This window comes from Dipodomys merriami, unplaced genomic scaffold (assembly GCF_024711535.1).
Source record: "Dipodomys merriami isolate MVZ:Mamm:240054 unplaced genomic scaffold, mDipMer1.0.p SCAF_102, whole genome shotgun sequence".
Lineage (NCBI taxonomy): Eukaryota > Metazoa > Chordata > Mammalia > Rodentia > Heteromyidae > Dipodomys > Dipodomys merriami.
Genome location: NW_027202294.1, coordinates 4,383,111 through 4,405,188, shown reverse-complemented (window position 1 = coordinate 4,405,188; position 22,078 = coordinate 4,383,111). Strand labels below are relative to the sequence as shown.

The 22,078-nt window shown below is 44.0% G+C and overlaps 1 protein-coding gene across 1 annotated transcript in view; it reads left to right on the top strand.

Moving 5' to 3' along the window:
- LOC138807932 (acyl-CoA desaturase 1-like) overlaps positions 1-20,511 on the top strand; it is a 33,958-nt gene extending 13,447 nt beyond the window's left edge. The window contains exons 2-6 of the mRNA XM_069993800.1: positions 181-457; positions 3,946-4,076; positions 5,757-5,962; positions 7,658-7,890; positions 20,133-20,511. Of these exons, the coding sequence (XP_069849901.1) occupies positions 181-457; positions 3,946-4,076; positions 5,757-5,962; positions 7,658-7,890; positions 20,133-20,332 (1,047 nt within the window). The 3' untranslated portion in view covers positions 20,333-20,511. The remainder of the gene's footprint in view (positions 1-180; positions 458-3,945; positions 4,077-5,756; positions 5,963-7,657; positions 7,891-20,132) is intronic.
- Positions 20,512-22,078: the final 1,567 nt, after the last annotated feature.

Below are 22,078 nucleotides of genomic sequence, written 5' to 3'. Positions count from 1 at the left end.
GTTTTCTTACCATTGTGCCTTGTCCAGAAATTCTTATTCTGTGATTGAAGTCAAGAACCCTATGTGAAGAGTTCCTATATTTAAAGGGGAGCTTCACTTAACCTCACCTCTTTCCAGTGACACTCCCAGTCACCTACCAGGTATCTGCTCTCTCTTCACCACTATGCTCTCTCCTTGTAGATCTCTGATTTCTCTACAACCACTATCTTAGCACCTCTTTCTATGGACCTGCAGAATGGAAGAGAGAAGCTGAAGGAGATGGCCCTCCACTTAGTAGAAGACATCCGCCCCGAAATGAAAGAGGACATCTATGACCCCACCTACCAGGATGAGGTGGGCCCCCCACCAAAGCTTGAGTATGTGTGGAGAACCATCATCCCCATGGCTCTGCTGCACCTGGGAGCCCTCTATGGGCTCACCCTGGTTCCTGGCTGCAAGGCCTACACCTGGCTCTGGGGTAAGCAGCTCCCATCCTTAGCAGTGCTCAGGTTTTTTCCCTGCTTTTTAATGAGGTGTGGTCCCACAAAGGGCAATGTTTCCTCTCTGGTTTCCCAGTGATTTCTCTGGTTCCTGGGAGGCTGGCTGAGCTGGAATAGAGTCTGATGCAATTGGGATCCACAGAGGACATCATCCCCTCTCAGTCTGGGTTTCCAGCCATTTGTCTTTGTTTCCAGGGAGGCTGACTAGTCTGGGAGTGGAGACTAGTGTCATCTCTCCAGAAGACAGGAGGAGGAACAGTCCGGTGTGAGGGGATTAGTAGGTAGCTGTCTTGGATGGTAGTAACATAGGACTGGTCAGCAAGGAGGTGCCACCACCACCTGAGTCTTTTAGGTATTGTGGGATCTGATTCCTAGTTTTGTCTTGGGAAATCCTTCCAGTTCCCAGGAGAATTTTAACTAAGATCTTCGAAACTCATGAAAATAGTTTTGCTGAGTACCAGGTAGAAGATAACAACACACATTTAGAAGATGTTTCTTTGGTTACACGATTTCATCATGGCCACGGAAGCAAACTTTAAATATGGTCCAGGAAAAATTAGTGTGTGTATTGTTCAAGCATTGTAGAAGGACACTTATGTTCTTTTCCTGGTATGCTATGAGCTCTACTATGTACTATGAGCTGTAGCATAATGGATCCAGAGGAAGAATGGGTTTTCTTGTCCATCCCTTCTTCTCAGAAGATTTGTTATGGGGAAAAGAGTCCACCACTCAGAGACAGCCTCAGGTAAAAAGATGACTTTATTGGGGAAGTGGATAGGTGACCAGCCAGGGACGCAGCACAAACTCGGGAACTGAAACTGTGACCCTGAATGGCCTACAAGCTAGGGTTTTTAAAGACTAAATCCATGCGGTCAAGCCTGGCTTGTAAAACACACATAATGATCGCATATTTATGTCAGTGGCCAATGGAGTTACAGTCTGTCTTATAGTATCTGTTTGAACTAACCTATCATCCTGGTTGGAATTGGTGCATGAATTGGGTTCCCCACACAAAGCAGGCAGATAAGGGGCAGGGATAAGGCTGCTCCTTCCTGGAAGGGCAAAGGTGGTTGGGCTGTTTTACTATTGTTAACCAAACAGGGCTGCAGATCTTATCACAACAACCAGCAAGGCTTCCCACATTTCCTGGGGTCTCAATAAACAGCATATTTCCTGACCCTTGTGAGAAACCAGTATTTTGATTCTCAGGGGCGGGGGTGGGGGTGTGTGTTGGGGGGGGAGTGAGGAACTCCTGATATATTAAAAGTGGAGTTAGTCTTGTTCCCCTTAACACTAGGAGATCCTTCCCCTCTACAGATTCTTCACAAACAGTTCCCTCAGCTGCAAGCCCCTTGCAGCCATAATACTCCCTGTAGGCCTCATTCAGTTCCTAGTTTGACCAGTCTGTGATTAGCCACCCTAGAAAATGTACAGGGATCATAATGCCACACTGGCATTAAGGCTATGATATCTATCATTTTAGTGTCTTGCTTTTGTGGATCTGCTGTGACATTGGACAGAAATTGGTACACAGTGCTAAAATGCTGACTTGTTCAACTCTTGATCAGGGCTCTTTGACTAGGTTGACAAGAGTTTCTATGAAATGTGGATTGTGAAATGTGGATTTCAAATTTCCTCTATGATTAAAAAAGAAAGAAGGATAGAGGTCTTAGCTTGGGCAGTCTCTCCTCCCTCCTGTAGATTTTGGTGCTTTTCTTGTTTTTTTCCCAAAGGAAATAGAAAAATTTCAGATTTTGAGATGTTTTGTCCCTTTATTTTTGGAGCTGCTCAGAAGAGACCTTGAGGAAGGGCTCAAAAATATTTCTCACATCATTGATGGTCTGAAAAGAAAACCTCTCTAGGCCACTTCTCAGGGAAAATCTACAAGTTGTTGCTTAACCATCAGTGTGGACACTGATGGTCTTTCCTTGGTGACAGAGATTGGGTACATGATGAATGAATAATAAAACAGGCACCTAGTGTCTGGGTTCTGGTTTCAATTCTGCTGCTAATGAGCATTACCTGTTCTTTCAGAACCATTATGTCTGCAGCATGAAACAAATGTACATGATTTCTTGGTTCTGGGCTGAGGGTTTCTACTTTTCCTGTATTCAGGTTCTTCCTTCCTGATGATTATAGAGGCCTGACTTCACCATACTTTTCCTACTTAGCTGCTTAGTATTGTATTTGGGAATATGATCTAAATCACCATATGGCCTGGCCACATATCACCTGGTGTCTCAATCCCAGACCTAAAGAATTGTGGCCAGAATTTTTGTTAGGATAATAATAATCGTGTGGCACTCTTGGGCATCATGAAGGACAGGATAAGATTAAGGAGACAGGGGGAGAGGAGAGAAAGCTGTTTAGACATCTCTTCTTGTTTTAGTAGAGAAGACAACTTATAAAGTGTATGATGCCTTCCAGGAAGTTCTATAACCACAGATAATCTATCGTTTCAATTTGTTATCCCAGCATAAGTTATAAAATTTTAACCAAGGCTTCATCCTGTCCTCCCAGTGCCACTGAACAAAGGGAATGATATGTATACCAAGGAACTCCTTACCCACCAGAGATCACGTGTGGCACCTCCTGAGCTGCAAGCCATCAGCATGGTAGAGAAGGCATCCCTAAAGTCTTTCAGAGTTCTATTCTTGGATTCCCCATTGTCAAAGACCAATAACCTACTTTGACACATGGCTTCATTTTTACTAGTCCTGTGACCCTAAATAACATAGCTCTAAATAACATAGCTCTCACTTCGTCTGTTTCCTCAACTGTGACATGCAGTACTCATAGTATTTACCCTGTTCAAGCTGTATAGTAAATATAAGCATGTGAACAATTTTGATAAAGCTTGAGCCATTATGCATTATGTATGGAGGATCCCTCGTGGAGCCATATTGCCTGCTATAATACTGAAATGCTGTTGTACTGGCTGGCAAAAGGAAATGCAAGTCTTTGACTACTATATTCAGTACACCTTTGGAAATGATATTCTGCTCTGAACACTTCAGAAAGATCAGCAGAAGGCCAAATGAGATAGAACCATATGCCTATGGTTTGATAATGACACGTTAGTGAGAGCCCTATTCCTTTTGCATGTCCTTATGCTTTCTTAACTCTTGGAACTCCTTATCTCCACTCTTGGAAGGAGAGGGTAAGTGATGAGCACAGATTTTCAAGTGGTAAAACTTAGAAGCCCAAGACTAAGGCATCGCTAGGGTTCAAGGTAAAGCAGATCTTCTCCTAAACTCTACAGAAGCTGCCTCTGGGGCTGGGAAGGTGGCTCAGTGGTAGAGTACTTGCTTTGCATGCCTGAGGCCCTGGGTTCAATTCCTCAGCACCACATAAGCAAAGAAAAAAAATAAAGAAGCTGGCTCTGGCATCACAGGAATGCTTTGACATGCCTCCCCTGGCTGTACCCCCATCAGGTGGTGACTCTCCTACTACTTTATCCTGGCAGTTTTGCTGTGCTATGTATTCAGTGGCCTGGGCATCACAGCAGGGGCTCATCGCCTGTGGAGCCACCGGACCTACAAAGCACGGCTGCCTCTGAGGCTCTTCCTCATCATTGCCAACTCCATGGCATTCCAGGTGAGCAGCTGGCAGGGCTCAGCTCTGTGTCTCCATCCTATCAACGATCCAGGATGGAGTGAAGGGGACTGGCACCTGGAAAGGAGTCCCAGCAGGTCAGACATGGATTTTTCCAGTCTCATCAGTGACTTCAACTGGAGTCACTGAGGAAGGAAAGTCTCACCAGGTATATGGTCATTTTTATCCAAGGTCTATGTTTTATGAAACTGCATGGCCATTGTGGTCCTTCAGAATAGAGGACCATAGTATAAGAGCCAGGCCCTGACCTAGGTTTCTGGGGCAATTGGTGGACACTAAATATAAAGTTGACTATTTTAGGACTCAAGATAATGGGATTAAAGGTGCTGTAGCACACAGTCTAATTGCTGATAACTAGGGTGAACACAGCCAGACACTGGTGGCTTACACCTGTAATCCTAGTTAATCAATAGGCAGACATCTAAGGATCAGTTTGAAGCCAGCTTGGGCAGGTAATCCTGTGAGAGTCTTATCTCCGATTATCTACCAAAACCCCAGAAGTGGAACTGTGGCCCTTGTAGTAGAGCAAAACAGCCTTGAGCAAAACAAAAGCTAAAGGACAGCGCCCCCAGGCCAAAAGTTTATTCTCCATGACCAGTGCATGTATGCACTTATGCAAGCACACACACACACACATACACACACACACACACACACACACACACATGAGTGAATACTTGTGAAGCAATGTCTATTTGCCCAGCATTATGGTAAAGTACAGATTAACAGATTAATGATACAGATTAACTCATTAACTCACTACAGAAGTCTTAGGAGGTAGATGGCACTGTTATGCCTACTTTACAGATGAGGAAACTAAGTTACTGAGAGGTCAAGCAGGCTAGCCTTATAGTGTTAACTAGAGATGCCATGCTGGCTAAATCAAGTACTGAGATTGGTTTAGGCAACACCCCTTTAACAGAAAGATTAGGTAATTAGAGAAGGGGAACTCTCCTAGCTATAGTTGTCATATGAAGCATAATTTAGAGAGGGGAAAGAAATGAACCCAAATCAGTCTCCACTGTCCTGGCAAGATTTGAAGGGCCCACAACATATGCCTAATCATCCCTGCCTGCTCAACTTCTGCTTGACGCTCTCAATGTCCTCATGAGGCAAAGGGAAGGAAGAGACAGATTGACAAATCCTGGAAGGATGGATAGGGTCTCTAACAAACAAAGAGGGCGTTTGTAAATGTGCTCATGGTCATGACTATATAGTTATTGTGTTGGGTACCTATCATGTGGGAAAGCATCAGGAAGAAGCGTCTCAAAGCTTTATCCAAAGAGCATTACCTTAGGGTCCATGCCATCTGGCTTGTACTCTGTGCTCAGGGACTTCACACCCAAGAGTACCCTTCTCTTCATCCTAGCCTGATATAGAACTGCAGAACTAATGAAATAGAACTAATGAAATGCCTTGTGTGCTACCAGATAAACTTCAGGAATTATCAGTGCTATTCTAGTGTTTGGGAACTGGAAGCTGATTTTTCCACACTCATGTCAGGAGCAACTACTGAGAAGAAGACAGGCCTATATGCCTTCTTTGGAGCTAAGGTCCTGGGAACTGTGATGCTGAGCTGGACCGTTGCAGACATCTGGGCACTCCAATCCTTCCTAGAGGGCATCTCTCCTTAGGCCTAGTTTTCCCTTTTCTCCCATCCAGAATGATGTGTATGAATGGGCCCGAGATCATCGTGTACACCACAAGTTCACAAAGACTCATGCTGATCCTCACAATTCTCGTCGTGGCTTTTTCTTCTCTCATGTGGGTTGGGTGCTTGTGCGTAAACACCCAGCTGTCCAAGAGAAGAGTGATTTGCTTGACCTGTCTGACCTCAAAGCTGAGAAACTGGTGATGTTCCAGAGGAGGTGAGGAAGGGAAGACAGAACTGGGGTATGCCTTGGAAATGTGGAATTTGGGGGTATTCCTCTCTCTTAGGATATGTAATATAATACTTGAATAATTATCTAAGTTTCTGTATTCAAAATTTCAAAATTGTCATTCTGACCATTTTTATGGTCTAAAAGCCCAGAGCCATGTTTTATTCTTCTGTTCCTTTCTCTCTGAGCTATTTTAATGAAACCAATTAAATACCACAAATTTCACTTAAATAGCATATTTAGAAACAGAAAAGTGAATGTGACTGATGTCTTTCTTTTGATTTTTTTTACCCAGTAGAGTAGAAGGACAGGGCAAGAACTCAAATAACTATTTCACAAAACAGAATATTCTATGTACTGGGACAGGCACAAAGGAAAACAAATTGGTCAGTGAGGAAAATGAGGTCAAGGTACAGGAACAAAGTATGACTAAGCCAACTTATATAGAGTGACCGTTATGAATATGGATGAGTAGAGAGTCCAAACAGATGTGTTAGCATGAGCTAACACATTAAGCAGGTACCTGAAACAGTATTTCTGCTTGATATTTATTGTACAACAGGGAAAGGGACTGAAAGGTAGCTATAACTCTGGTAGAGTCTTGATGTAACTTTGGATTAGTTCTGTAATCAAAAGAGAATCATAAAAGTTTTTCCAGCAGCATGTATCATAGTCAGATATGCTTTAAAGAGGCTACTCTGAGGACATGTTAAAGTACCATTCAGGCAGAGAAATGAGAAATGGAAACATAAGATAGATGGTAGGGAGGATTCAAGCCAGGGAAGCAGTGACAGGATAAGGAAAGAACTTGATGTGGACTGTCAGTGACATCAAAACAGAAGATGTGACTGAGGCACACAGGCAACTGATTCTCTTGCGATGTCAATGGCTTTTGTCTGCATGGGACTGAAGAAAACAGGGCCTCCTGAAGGAGAGACTTGCTGTGGTCACAGACACTGAGTGTACCTCCTGAGGAAAAAGCAGAGCAAAGAACGAAGGGGTGGTAGGAGAAAATGAAAGCATGACATTTGCCATGCTTTCTGCCAATGACACTGATGAGCAAGAGAAAGGTGTCCAGAATTTGGTGGATGTGGCTGTGAGGGGACCCTGCCTGTTTGATCAATATAATGTGAGGTCTCATGGAAAGAAAGGATACAATCTGGGTACCAGTGGCTCAGGTCTGTAATCTTAGCTTCTCAGGAGGCTGAGATCAGAGGATACTGGTTCAAAGGCATCCTGGGCAGGAATTTTGTTAAGACTCTTAACTCCACTGGCCCACCTAGAAGCGGTAAGTGGAGCTATGTCTTCTGTGGAAGAGTACTAACTTTGGGCACAAAAGTTCAGGGAAAGTGTCTCCATCCTGAGTTCAAATCCCTAGGATCAGCACACACAAAAGGAAACAAGGCATTTAGAATCAGGATATTATATTCTTATCCTTGTCCTTTGCATTCCTAATGGGATGACCTTAGAATATTTATTGAACACATCCATATAGCACACATCTATATAACAAGAGGACAACTATGTCTTCTCAAAAGGTGTTCCACCCATTCCCTTTGGTTTGTTTACCTCTGTATTTACAGTTAGGAGGGAATGGTTGGCCCAACCCTGAAAGACTGAGTAATCCAGGCTTGTGTGAAAATCCTCTGTCCCTACTCTCACACTGTGTGGTCTCTCATGTAGGTACTACAAGCCCTGTTTCCTGTTAATGTGCTTCATCTTGCCTACATTAGTCCCCTGGTATTGTTGGGGTGAAACTTTTCAACACAGCTTGTATGTTGCTGCTTTCCTGCGATACATCATTTTGCTCAATATGATCTTGCTGTTGAACAGCGTTGCTCACCTCTATGGATATCGCCCTTATGACAAGAACATTGACGCCTGTGAAACTGTCCTGCTCTCGCTGGCAACTCTGGGTAAGTCAGCAGTATACAAACATGACCACACTCAGTATTTGGTTAAGAGCTGGCAATATCAGCTAAGTTTGTTTTTAGGACATTTTGTGCCCCAAATTTTTCACCACAAAACTAGTGGTTCCTAAATGAGGATATATTTACATGTCATGCAGCAAGTTCTGTTCAAAAAAGGGGAAAATAACACTTCCACTAGTTGCAGGTTTCCAAATCCATTTCCAAATGGCATGTCTATTGAATCATTCCAAGCTTTCCTTTCTCTAGTCACCTCTGGTCTGGGCTACAGTCTGGTTTTGGGGAGGTGATACATAATTAGAAAAATCGGGTCAAAAGAGAGGCCAATAGATGAGTATTTTATATTGACTGATTCTGTAATATAAACCAGATTGATACACTTCAAGAATGCTGCTGTGAAAATATGTGTAATCTCCTTGCTATGATTTCATATGTGTCTCTCAGCCCCTTCCACCATTGTGCACGTTCTAACTTTAACTCATGCTTGAAATAAACCACCTAGGCCTCACGCTTCTTACATTTCTTTTCTTTTCTTTTTTGATGGTCTTGGGGCTTAATCTTAGGGCCGAAGCACTGTCCCTGAGTTCTTCTGCTTAGAGCTAGAATTCTACCACTTGAATCACAGTGTCATTTTCAGCCTTATCTCAGTAGATTATTGGAGGTGAGAATCTCATGGACTTTTCTGACTGGGCTGTCATTGAACCACAATCCTCAGCTCTCAGCTTCAGACTAGCTAGGATTACAGGCATGAGCCACCAGCACCCAGCTAGTTATTACATTTTTCTTAACAAAATAATTTGTACTGAGATGTGGCCAGCATGATAAATAATTATAATGACAGCACCCCAATTTCAACTGCCTTACGACTGGCCTTTTAAAATGGCCACATTTTAGAGAACACTTGTTCTCTATTGCTACTCTCTTCTGTGAACCTGCTCTTTCCTGCATTTTATTCCACCCTGTCTTTCCTACTGTTGTACAGTGAATCATCCCAGAAGCCACATTTTAAAATATATAATATTGGAGTCTTTATTATGCACTTAACAGGCTACAGGCTGCCTGTTTTACAAAGGCTTGCAGCACGCAAATGCACATAACACAGCTAGGAAACATGCTAAAGAGGAGAAAAATAACAAAAACAATACCAACAAGCCGATTCAGCTTCAATGGAGAGCTGAACTGGGGTGCCATGATGACTGGAGACAAGACAGGAGACCGGAGACCATCACAGAGACACAGGTGGCATGGCCTCCTGGTGGCTAAGCTGGTCCAGGGGGCAGATCCACAGGAAATTCCCAGTCCCCAGGCACTGGACTGACAGATTCAATAACCTATCAGTCAAGTGCCCTCCCCTGCCTCCAGGGGTCCAGGCACGCCCATTACCTGAGAGGCTGGTGATGGGCAGGGGGTTTTCTTCCCCCAGCATGAAGACAAGATGCCAGATCCTATAATCAACCATGTGGCCAATATGGTGCTGGCCAGACCTGGCTTACTTACTTCACTATAGCTCTGTTTCCTGCCATTCTAATTCTTTTTCGTCTTGAATTGTTGATCTCTCACATTTTCTTCACTCTGACCACACTGACCTTCCTTTAAGCCTACATTGACCTGCCTCTTCCTGTCCAGGTTGCCACCCATGATCCTCCTCCTTTTCAATTTGACACCTATAGTACTAATGAATGACCACTCAGAGCTTGGCTGTGAACACCAGTGTAAAAGTTAGCAGTCCTCTGTCAGTACACTTAGCCTTCGCCTTATTTCCCAACTTCCAGCCTGCTTCTTAGTTCATACTATGGACTACCTATGTACAGAATAATGATATCTTCAGAGTCCTAGCTGGAGGCTTATTTGGCAGCACTTCATCACTAGCTTGCTATTTACATCATTCTCACTCTACATGGGGGCACTTTTGTGGTTGTTATGTATGTACATATAAATATATGTATTTATTTACTGTATTTTAAGCATCTCCTTACGTATTGTAGACTATCCTAGACTCACAATTCTCTCCAGTGCTGAGATTACAATTGTTGTACAGTAAATGGAGTTGGTAGTGTTAGGTTTTTAAAAAGAGGTAACCGAGTAAGAACAGCAGCAGCACGCACGTGGTATTCAGGTAAGGGGTAGGTTTATTCAGTAGACCTGCTGGGACCAGGCAAGGTTGGCACTCCACGTGGCTGGGAAAGGCCTGGGAATGAGAGAGAGCTGGGAAGAGGAAAGAGAGAGAGAAAAGAGCCAGAAAAGAGCAGAGAGAGGGGTAAGAACAGTAGCACTCACGTGGTATTCAGGTAAGGGGTAGACCTGCTGGGACCAGGCAAGGTTGGCACTCCACGTGGCTGGGAAAGAGAGAGAGCAAGAAAAGAACAGAGAGAGAGCTAGAATAGAACAGAGAGAGCAAGAAAAGAGCAGCAAGAGAGCGTCTGGGCCTGGGCTAGGCCTTATGTAGGGTATGGGCGGGGAAAGGTTTGGCCACAACAAATTCAGATGTGACCTCAGCGGATGCAGATGTGACCTCTTCCAGGTGTCCCAGTTGCCTAGGTAACGCAAGTACTGGGTGGAGACTTTGCTGCAAGGAGGGTGGAGTCTGCTGGCCATCCAGGAGGGACCTTACAGGTAGGATACAGAGAAGCCACCTTTGGAGAGATGGAATTGGGAGTCTTTATTAGAAAGCCAGAGTGGACATGATAGACTGTTGTCTCAAAGACCAGTATGGCTACCCCCCCCCCCACTTTCCCTGCACAGAACTTACACCAAGCTTGTAAAGACAAAAACCTTGGGGGCAGACAAGGCCCCAACATCAACAAATCACAAGGAGCAGCTTTCCTGGGGCTAACTAACATGATCTCTGCATATCCTCTAAAGCAGAGAGCTCTTTTTGCTCTACCTACTGAGCTAGGCATCTGCAATTCAAAGGATGGCTTGCTTCACCTGGAAGCCTCTGAAGCTGGGTGGACTACCCCATCACCTGGTTAGGCAATAGGATGGCTGTGTGAACAGGGTAACTTACTTAGACTTGGTCTTTTTGTTACTTCACAATCATAAACCACAATGCTTAGAGTATATAGAGATATATTTATCCTCAAAAGACATTTATTAATTTACTTATTTATTTGTTTATCTTTCTTTTTTTGTAGGTCATGGGGCTAGAATTCAGGGCCTGGGAGCTATCCCTGAGCTTTTTGCTCAAAGCTAGTGCTCTACCACCTTGAGCCACAGCACCACCTCCTTTTTTCTGGTGGTTAATTGGAGATACATCTTATTTTTCTGCCCAGGAAGGCTTTGAACTTTAATCCTCAGATCTAAGCCTCTTGAGTATCTAGGATTACAGGTATGGGCCACCAGCACCCAGCAAAAGACCTATGATTAGTTGTTCTTTACCCTAACTGAAAGAATCCATCCCAGCTTTCCTAGGGGACCACTCAGAGGCAGCACATACAGGTGGAGAAGGATTATAAAGATGTTTATTAGTGTGGTCAACTTGCCCATGAGATGGAGAGCAATATGGGGTCTGCCCCATCGAGGTGGTAGCTCATAAGTGGGGATAGTGGCAGGAGGTACTCTGCATGTGCAGGTAGGTCTGAGTGGAGAGAAAAAGTGGCCAGTATCCTGGAATTCTAGGGCAGGGAGGAGCTCAGGTCTGGTGGAGCTGGGGGCTACAAGCTGCCCTGGGAAAGGTAGTGGGAGTGACTTAGGACCTGAGGTGGGGAGAATGCCAACACTAACCTGAGAGTTCAATGCCATTATTGTTCAGATTGATTCTGAAAGAAGCACCCTGCTGTTATAAGGTAAATTATCAGAGAAGCCACATTTTGAATGATCAAATCTTGGTATCTTTCTTACAAATTAGTCTGTGAATGGATCAATGAAAGGATCCATCACATCCATGGCATGCCGAGGCAGACAGGCACAGGAGAAAGATTATTACAAGGTTTAATAGAGGAGCCATATTTCTCTCGGAGAGAGAGCACATGGCACCTCTGCTATGGGTAGCAGCAGGGTCTCGGGTTAGGAAGTGAGATAGATGGAAGTTCAGGTGGACCTGGGTGGAGCCAGCTGGAGGGAGGGGCCAGCTATAAGGTGGGGACTCCAGGGCAGGGAGGAGCTCAGGTCTGGGTGGAGCTGAGGCCCAAAGGTGGGCATAATGCTTACAGTCTACAGACAGCCAGTTGTAACAAAAACCTGCAGCCCATAAATACACTTCACACTGTTAGGAAAAGGGCCAACAAACCAATTCAGCTCTGATAGAAAGCTGAACGTAAAGAGAGGAGACAAGTGACAGTACAGGAACATGGAGACACATAACATGGCATAATGATACCTATGCAGGTCGGAGTCTAAATAGGGTTAGGGCAAGGGGCAGAGTCACAGGAAATTTCCCATCTCAGGCACAGGACCCACAGGTTCAGTAACCTATCAGCCAAGTGCCCATCCCTGACTCCAGGGATCCAGGCATGCCTATTACCTCGGGGGGGGGGGGGGGAGATGTCACCTTCCTCCATCATGAAAACAAGATGCCAGACCTTAAATAGACATACTCAGAAGAACTCAGAACTTTTCCATCTAGGGAATAACCTTCCATATGGGGTATGCTCAGAGGCTACTCAGAGACTGGAGATTAAAGCCATTTAGGAAGTTAATTAATGCAGAATCAGAGCATTCTCTATATGCAAAGCTTTCCTAAAGCTATGACATCTGCATTTCTCTGAAACAGCCCTCCTAGCTCACCTTGAGCTAGACATCTGCATTCAATGAATGGCCTCTCTCACCTCTGGGCTTTTCAGCACTGGATGGAGAATTCCCTCCCCAAGCAAGAGGCACCAGGATGGCTGCATGAAGTTACTTAGACTCAGCCTCCTTATTTCACTGTCAAGAGGTAGCAAATTCAGGATTTACCAAATATGTACTCACTACAGAAATTGTCCTCAGTCTAGTATGTTTATTGTCCTTTCAAAATAAAATTGAACCTGGGTTTTTAGACCCTACGCCCAAAGTCCAGCAGTTGTTGCCATGTGCCAAATAAAGATACAAGGTGAAAGGCAGAAAAAGAGATGTATTACATGACAGCCCTAGGAAGACAGCACGTCAGTACATCTTCAGACATTTTGAGGGATATAGACATTGGCTTCAGGTTAAATTGGAAACGTTAAGGGGAAGGAAATGAGAAGTTACAACAGTCTCATACCTAGAAGAGCCTCAAGTCACAGGTCATGACCTACTTGACCAACAACTCAGTCTTTGTTCTTGGAGGAGTTCCAGAGAAGTTGTGTTCACTTTACTGCTGGAACAGAACAGGAACAAAGCAGTCTCTTTTCTTTCAGAAGATAAGAAGAAGGCACTGCCTGTTTGAGGGGTAGTTTTCCTTCCATTTAGGATAATTATCAGTGATTCTTTTTTTCCTCCTGGAGCCCATGGTAATTACAAAGGGGCAGCAGCAGAACATAGTTCAGAGCAATGGCACAGACACAAACTTGGAGGACTTTTCACCGAGCCAAGTAAAACTATAGTTCTTTCTTTCTTTGGGGGGGGGGAGGGGGTGGGTCAGTTATTGGGCTTGAACTCATGGCCGGGGCACTTTCTCTGAGCTCCTTTGCTGAAGGCCACTGCTCTTGAAAGACCCCAGACTTCTGGGATACTTTCGTCAATGGGAGGGCGCCCCAGAAAACTCAGACTCCAGGCCGGGAGATGCAATAAGCAAGAGGAGTTTATTTGACGTTTGCGCAAACAGCCTCTCTGCCCCGGCAAGGGAGGGAGCCCCGAACCGAGGTTACAGGCATTTTTAAAGGCAAAAACCACAAGATTAGCATATTACACCAGGGTCTGGTAATTAGAGGTCACCATACTCTCTAGCAATCATTTTTTACTACACGGGGAAGTTTATAACACTCTTTGTAAAGAAACAATTGGCGCGGATGCTCAAACGGAGATAGTCACTCTGGGAGATAAGGGTCAGAGAGTTTACATGCTGGGCTGTAAATTCCTACACAGACTGGTTAAAGATACATTGCATAGGCTAGGCAGGCTTTGATCCTGCTCTTTTTAAGATCTTCAAACAATAGCCCAGGACAATTTACCCAAATCACAACTTTTTACTAACCAGATATTTTTGTAAATAGACACAGAAGGCTCAGAAGGCTTAGTCTTGTAACCATCTCTGACAGATACAGTCTCCACACCTTGCACACCTACAACAGTTAACACTATTTTTTATGCCTTTTTAAAAAAAATTATTTGATCTATTTTGCCTCATTTTTCCAAAACTGACTCTGGACCCTTGATCTTAAAAAAAAAAAGGGGGAGGGCGGGGGTAGAAGGGCGAAGGTCCATCTTCTGTAACTTCTTTAAGCTGACTTCAGGGGCGTTGATTTTACCTAGCCAGGAACCTATAACTTTAGCCTATTTTACAAAGAGGCCATCAGGGTTAGATGTCATTAAGAACAATATTTAACTTTTGACAACTGCACAGACCTTTTCTCCGGCTACAGCAGTTTAGCTTGTTTAGTACTCTGGTTTGCAAAAGCATCTTCCTAGATGGCTTAGGAATGTGATCTCTAATGATCCCAACAATGCCTAAGACAGATATCAATAGAAACACACTCTCAGGTTTACAAATTTTTTCCTGAGCAGATGAACTTCATGTAACTAGTGTCAGCTCAATTAGAGCTGCCAATTAGAGCTTCTGGCACATAAAGAGGTTGAGATTTAAACTATCCCCCACATTTTATAACATTAGCTTTTTACTATCACAGAGGACTGGCAAGTTCCTGTCCCTTACAAGGTAAATAGTCATGGACATTAGGCATGCTTACAAACTCTTCCCATGACCTCCCGGCTCTGACCAGTTTTGAGGGGCCACGCACAAATGACTCTAGGATCTGACATTTCTGCCATCCAAGCAGTGGCTTACTGCCTCTGGATGCTCCTCCATTGCTTTTGTCCCAGGGGTGTCATCTCCACATTGGATAAGTGCCTCATTGGCATTTCCCTTCAGCTGGTTGCTGGACTTGAACTCGGGGCCTGAGCACTGTCCCTCAGCTCTACAGCTTAAGGCTAGCACTCTGCCACTTTGAGTCCCAGACTCGGGGCTTGAATGCTGTCCCCTGACTCTTCAGTCCAGGGCTAGTACTCTGCCACTGTGAGTCTCGAGCTTAGGGCTTGAGTACTGTCCCCTGACTCTTTAGTCCAGGGCTAGTACTCTGCTGGCTGAATAGAGGTGACAGTCTCACAGGGACCTTTTTTTTTTTGCCCGGACTGGCTTTGAACCAGTTTGCAGATCAGTGAGTCTTATAAAAGGCCATTTTACTCCAATTAAAAGCAACAAGGTGTCAACATAGAAGTAGCTTTTAAGCATGCTCTTACCTGAACTTATTAAGAGTCAAAGTTACATCTGACAACTTGTAAGAATCCTCTGTGCTTTGCTCTGGACTTTGCTGGAAACTCAAAAAACAACCTATAAGAGCAAACTGGAATAGCAATTATTTTGGTAATACTAATTTTTCCTCTGTGTACATTGAGGCCAATGTCAAGAACAATTTTGCATTTAAACTTTATATCCAAAATCCATTTTCTAATTTTTTTAAAGTCTCCCACTAATCTTCTTAATATACTTTAGTTTTTATTTGCATTTAAAAAAAAAACCTCTTAAAATATTGAGGCCAAGTGTCACTCATTGTCTCTTGGCTGCTTGTTTTAAAACAGACACACATTAAAAATTTTAAACTCAAATGACAATTTTTCCTTAATGCGAAAATAACAATCATCATAACTGAACCAAAAAACTAGACTTAGCATCTTTATGACTTTTAAAAACATCCTAATTGTAAAACATTAATAGCAAGTCACATTATACAAATAACTTTTTAACCCTCTTTTTTAAGGCCTTCCTAATTTTAATGTTAACACATCCAAGGGGAAGTTTTAGCAATACTAATCAGATCATCACATCACTCATTTTAACCATCATGTTTTCAGTGTCTATCTGTAGGGAAAAGAGAGAACAAAGATGGGCCACTCAGCCCCTTCTATGGAATGGGCACACACCCAATCCGATTCTAGGGTTAGATGAACTGCATTTGAGCTAGCTTGCCCTCTTTCACCATGCATGGACTCCTCCCAGGACCTGTCCCACCATGCATGACCAGCTGAACTGCACTTCTGTTTGTTCACCCCTTACCCCTAAAGATAGGTCTTCTGTTGGCTTCTAAGTTTTTCCCCCCGTCTCTTCTCTTGGTTCTTGAATGAAATACACAGTTTTAGACATACAGAACAGGTAACATCTTTGACAGTGTTAAACTAACTTTTACATTTAAATTCCTAATTTATCCCCAAATTTTAGCCAAGGGAATTAGATCCCAAACTGCCAATGCATTTTTGTTAAGCCAGATAACTTGATTACAGTATAAACAGCCTTATGCATTTTAAAACATTAGTCTTTTAAAATACCAGATTTTCTAATTTGCAAGTTAAAGAATCTTTACAAAGCCATTTAAAACAATATGAAGATTTTTTAAAATCTTTGGTAATGTCCAAACCTCATAACCTTTTGAATTTTTAAATTTAAACTCACCCAATTGTTACAGCATGCTGACAATTTTTATCTTTGAACATGTTCACAAACACACACAAAACACTCACACAGATCTTAAAGCACGCAAAAATCAAAATCAGTTGTATGTACACCTTTTAAAGTTTTTAAACAAAAATTTAAGACAGTATTTCTTTTAAACTAGGTACCTTTGTTGGGCTTCATTTTCCCAGAGCTTGCTTATCTAGCAAGGCAATTCACTAATTAGTCTTTTGAATCCCGTCTGTTGGAGGAGGGCTGGGGGAGGGGGCCACCTAAAACTAAACTGGCCTGATTTTTACCCAATTTTGACAAGAGCACTTTACAAATTGTTAAGCTGTCTGGAGTAGCTGAAAGTCCAGACCAGGCTCACAACTTTCTACACCCTCGCCTCTCCTCCAACAGCCTCCACTGGGAGAAGTTGCAGCCTGAGGCTTGTCCATGCCCTGCCTCTTGGCTGCTGTAACACAAAAGGTGGGGGGCTTAGCAGGGCTGTGACCAAGCCCAATGGGGGGCTGGAACTTTTATTCCCCCAGAGATGTTTAAATAAATAACAAAAACACAGATAAACACAAAAACCAAGGATCCACATTTAAAACTGGTACCAATTCTAAAACAGAACTAGACAAGAACTGAAGGCTGAGTTGGGGACTAATGGGCCCCAGTTTATCCCTACCGGAACTCTGTGCTGCTCCCACTCAGCAAGCTGAATCCAGAGTCTGCTGAGTGAGCCTGCCACACTCACCCAGAACTTCCCTACCCCAGAAAACATAAAACAAACACACACACTAAAGTTAACAAGACAAACAAGTGGCCACAAAGACAAAATCAAGTCTCAGTGAATGGGGTGACATCTCACCACCATTCACTTACCAGGGGACTCAACCCCCCCTACTCACCTCCAGAGGATTTTTCTCTTAGATTCCTGCAGACGTTGACCCAGGGGCTTTCCAAGGCGGAGGAGAATTCCCAGTCATCTTGGGGCAAGGGACAAAAGTCCCTAGCGGCCGTCCCCTCAGACTGACAGGTTCTCCCCCACGCTCAGACCCCCTGAGCCAAGGCCCGAGGCTGAGATCTAACTGGGGCCACTTGCTGGTGGTCAGTGGCAGTTTCATAATTGACAAACAAGCAAGTTCCTAAAACCTGACAATCTGGGCTCGAGCTGTAATTTTTTCCAGTGATCTAAAGTCAGACTTAAGGGCGTGGTTAGTTGTTGTCCCATCCCTTTAAGGACAACAAAACAGACAACAGAGACAATTAACACTAAACAGAAACAGGAAACCAGACAGGCGCTGCGCGGCAGTCGAAGGACTGCAAACAGAAAAAGCAACTTCAGATGGGAGTGGCCGACCACGGCTAAACTCCCCGGGAAGGAGAGAGATTCCATGTTCCCTCCTTCTACACGGGAAGGAGAGAGACTCCACGTTCCCTCTTCCCCCCCAAACCTCAAGAGCCCATCAGCCCAAGAAAACCTCAAGAACCCGTCGGCCCGAGAAAACCTCAAGAACCCGTCGGCCCGACAAAACCTCAAGAGCCCGTCGACCCGAGAAAACCTCAAGAGCCCGTTGGCCCGAGACAGACCTGTACTGGCACTTTTCTTTGGATCCCAGAGTGCAGAATACAGAACAGAGATAACAAACATAGAAGACGCGAGACGCAAGAGCTCTATCTTACCTCCTACCGGTCCTGGAATTTGGGGTCTGAGGGCGCCTGTTTCCCGGCCAATGCACCAAATGAAAGACCCCAGACTTCTGGGATACTTTCGTCAATGGGAGGGCGCCCCAGAAAACTCAGACTCCAGGCCGGGAGATGCAATAAGCAAGAGGAGTTTATTTGACGTTTGCGCAAACAGCCTCTCTGCCCCGGCAAGGGAGGGAGCCCCAAACCGAGGTTACAGGCATTTTTAAAGGCAAAAACCACAAGATTAGCATATTACACCAGGGTCTGGTAATTAGAGGTCACCATACTCTCTAGCAATCATTTTTTACTACACGGGGAAGTTTATAACACTCTTTGTAATGAAACAATTGGCACGGATGCTCAAACAGAGATAGTCACTCTGGGAGCTAAGGGTCAGGGAGTTTACATAATTACAGGTTTGTGATTGATTAACATTTGGCCTAGTTTGCTGGGCTCACCTGATGGTCCTTATCTTGAGCCCCCCTATACCGAGAATTTTTACACACAGGGATGCAGAGGAACATACTCTTTGTTCTTTATCTCGGGTCCCTATCTTGGGTCCCTATCCTGGGTTCCATTTGGCCACTTAGGGAATTTTCAAACAGGAACCAGAAAAACATACCTGTTTGTTCTTTATCTATGACCACAAACCTTGTCCCAGGGGCCGGCATCTGGGCTCCAAGAGACTTTTTACTCCATTACTAATTTCCAGAAGGGAGAGGGGTTAGTGCTAGGGCGAGCAACTTTACAAAAGCAAAACCAGCAGTTAGCAATTGTAAAATGTAACTCTAATTTTTTAATCTTTCACTCTACCACTTTGAAACACAGTTCTACTTTTGGATTTTAGATTGTTCTTGGAGATTAGAGTCTAATAAACACAGGCTTTGAACCTTGATCGTTGAGTCTCTTCCTCTTGAGTAGCTAGGATTACTGGCATGAGCCACCAGCATGGAACAAAATCATCACTTAAGATGTTTCTTACAAAATGTTCATCCCAAGAGTTTCCAGAACCTCTGAGGATAAAGGAAATCTCTAAGTGTTTTCATGGGGTTCTGATATATCAACACCTCTTATCCCTGAAAGGACCCATCACATCCATCCCAGGGGACCACGCAGAGGCTGGCAGGCACAGGAGAAAGATTATTACAAGGTTTGTTAGAGGAGCCATATTTCCCCCAAGAGGGAGCACATGGCACTTGTCCTTATCCAGGTAGCAGGGGAGTCTGGGGGTAGGACGTGAGGTAGGTATGACTTCAGGTGGAATGAGCTCAGGTGGATCTGTGCCCAGAGAGAGAGAGGCCAGCTGTATGGCGGGAACTCTAGGAATAGGAGGAACTCAGCTCTGGGTGGAGCTGAGGACCAATGGTGGGGATAATACTAACAATTCCAGTCTCAAAGGTCAGAAAAATAGAAGCAAGAACAGCACACTGTGAACCAGCAATGGGTGAGGAATTTCTAATCTTTTTCCGGACCTCCTTTTCTCTGACTTCTGCCTGCTGTTCCCATGCCCCTATTCCCCATGCCCTTACAGAGAGCATGATCTCAGTGGGGTTGGTGTGTTGCTTACTCACCACTGTAAGAAGCACAGTCACTATGCTCCCTAGGTCCCTCCCTTTCCCATCAAATTACATGCACATATGCACACAGCCTGTGAGATCTCAGGCCAGTACTACCAAATTTCTAACATTGTACAGGGTATATTTCTTGTATTTTCTCAGAAGAACTTGCTTCTTTCTTGATCCTTTAAGAGAAAAGTTTTTCCCCAAAACTACTCCCAGTCCTGGGAATTTTTGTAGACTATCTTAGTTCACTGCTAAGGATGCCTCAGAGAGCATCTGTTCACTTTAGAGTAGAAGACACTGGGTTTGCCATTCACTCAATAATAGCAAAATTCTCCAAGGTACAGAGGACCTACTAGGTAAGAAATGATCAAAGATGACCAATCAGCATCTGCTGAGTTCCCTAACTGCTCTCCTTGCTTCTCTTCCAGGTGAAGGCTTCCATAACTACCACCATACCTTCCCCTATGATTACTCTGCCAGTGAGCACCGCTGGAGCTTCAACTTCACCACATTCTTCATTGACTGCATGGCTGCCATTGGGTTGGCTTATGACCTGAAGAAAGTACCCAAGGCCTCCATCTTGGCCAGGATTAAGAGAACTGGAGATGGAAGCTATAAGAGTGGCTGAGGTGGTTGTTCCAGGCTTCTTTTCCAAAAGCCATCTGATGAGATGCTCTGATTATTTTTTTCAAATTCTTTATTGTGATTAAGTGATTACATAATTTCCCAAATTTCACAGTATTGTGGGATAGAGATGCTTAGTTAAAGTTACAAACACATTCTAACTTTCATGGGGCAAATTGTCTATCGTGGTCTATAACATTTATGAGTTCTATGAGCTTTGCAATACAGTTATTTTTCCATATTGGTGATATGTACATTTCTTTTGTTTTGCATAGCATCAGCTGTTCCCTCTTTCCCACTTGTTCCTGAAAGACCTCAGACTCCTGGGATACTTTCGTCAATGGGAGGGCGCCCCAGAAAACTCAGACTCCAGGCCTGGAGATGCAATAAGCAAGAGGAGTTTATTTGATGTTTGCGCAAACGGACTCTCTGCCCCCGTCAGTCAGAGAGCCCGGAACAGCGGTTACAGGCATTCTTAAAGGCAAAAACCACAAGATTAGCATATAACACCAGGTGTCCCCAGGATTGGCCCATTTAAAAGTCACTATACACTCCAGCAATCATTTTTACCACGCAGGGAATTTTATAACACTCTTTGTAAAACAGTTGGCTCAGGGCAAGTCTAGGGGGAGCGTTCACCCCCTAGTTACAGGCTTGTGATTGATTAACATTTGGCCTAGTTTGCTGGACTTGCCAGGTGGTCCTTATCATGGGTCCTTATCTTGGGTCCTTATCTTGGGTCCCATTTTGGCCACTTGGGGAATTTACTTGTTTGCTCTTTATTTACCACTACAGAGCTTGTCCCAGGGCTGACATCTAGACTCCAAAACTTTTTATTTATTTCCAGGGAGGGGAAGGGTCAGTGCTAGCGAAAGCAAGTTTACAGAAGCAAAACCAGCAGTTAGCAATTTGTAAAATGTAACTCTAATTTTTAATCTTTCAGTTCCCTCCCTCCCATTGCTGCCATTGAGTTGCTTAGTTCATTTTGATCAATGTCCAGTGCAGCTGATGGGTCCTGCTGTTGTACGTTTTTCCCTGATTCCCTCTAGTTCTGTGTCGTCTTCCTAGTATCCCTCTGGTCTGAACATATATGCTATATATGTGATCAGCAGCATAGGGTTATTTCGTAGTGATTCAGCCAGATGAGTGGAAGTTCTTTGTTTCTTAAGTCTTATCAATTTTGTTGTATCACCTTACGTTTTGGATTTAACATCCACTTATCAAGGAGACCATGTGCCGTTTGTCTCTTTGCTCTTAGTTTACCTCGCTCAACATGATTTCTTCTAGCTCCATCCATTTCCCTGCAAATGCCATTATTTTGTCCTTTCTAATGGCTGCATAATATTCCACTGTGTATAGATACCACAGTGTTTGGATCCATTCATCTGTGGTGGGACATCTGGGTTGTTTCCATATCCTGGCTATTGTGAACAATGCTGCCATAAACATGGAGGTGCATGTGTCCTTGTATACTGGTTCCTGTTGTTCAGGATAGATGCTTAGAAGTGGTATGACTGGGTCATAAGGGAGGTCAATATTTAGTTTTCTGAGGACCCTCCAGACTGCTTTCCAAAGTGGTTGTATAAGTGTACATTCCCACCAGCAGTGTAATAGGTTTCCTTTTTCTCTGCATCCCTTCCAGCATTTGTTGTTGGCTGACTTTAGGATGTGGGCCATTCTGACTAGTGTAAGGCGGTATCTCAGGGTTGTCTTTATTTGCATTTCCTTTACAACCAGGGATGGTGAACAT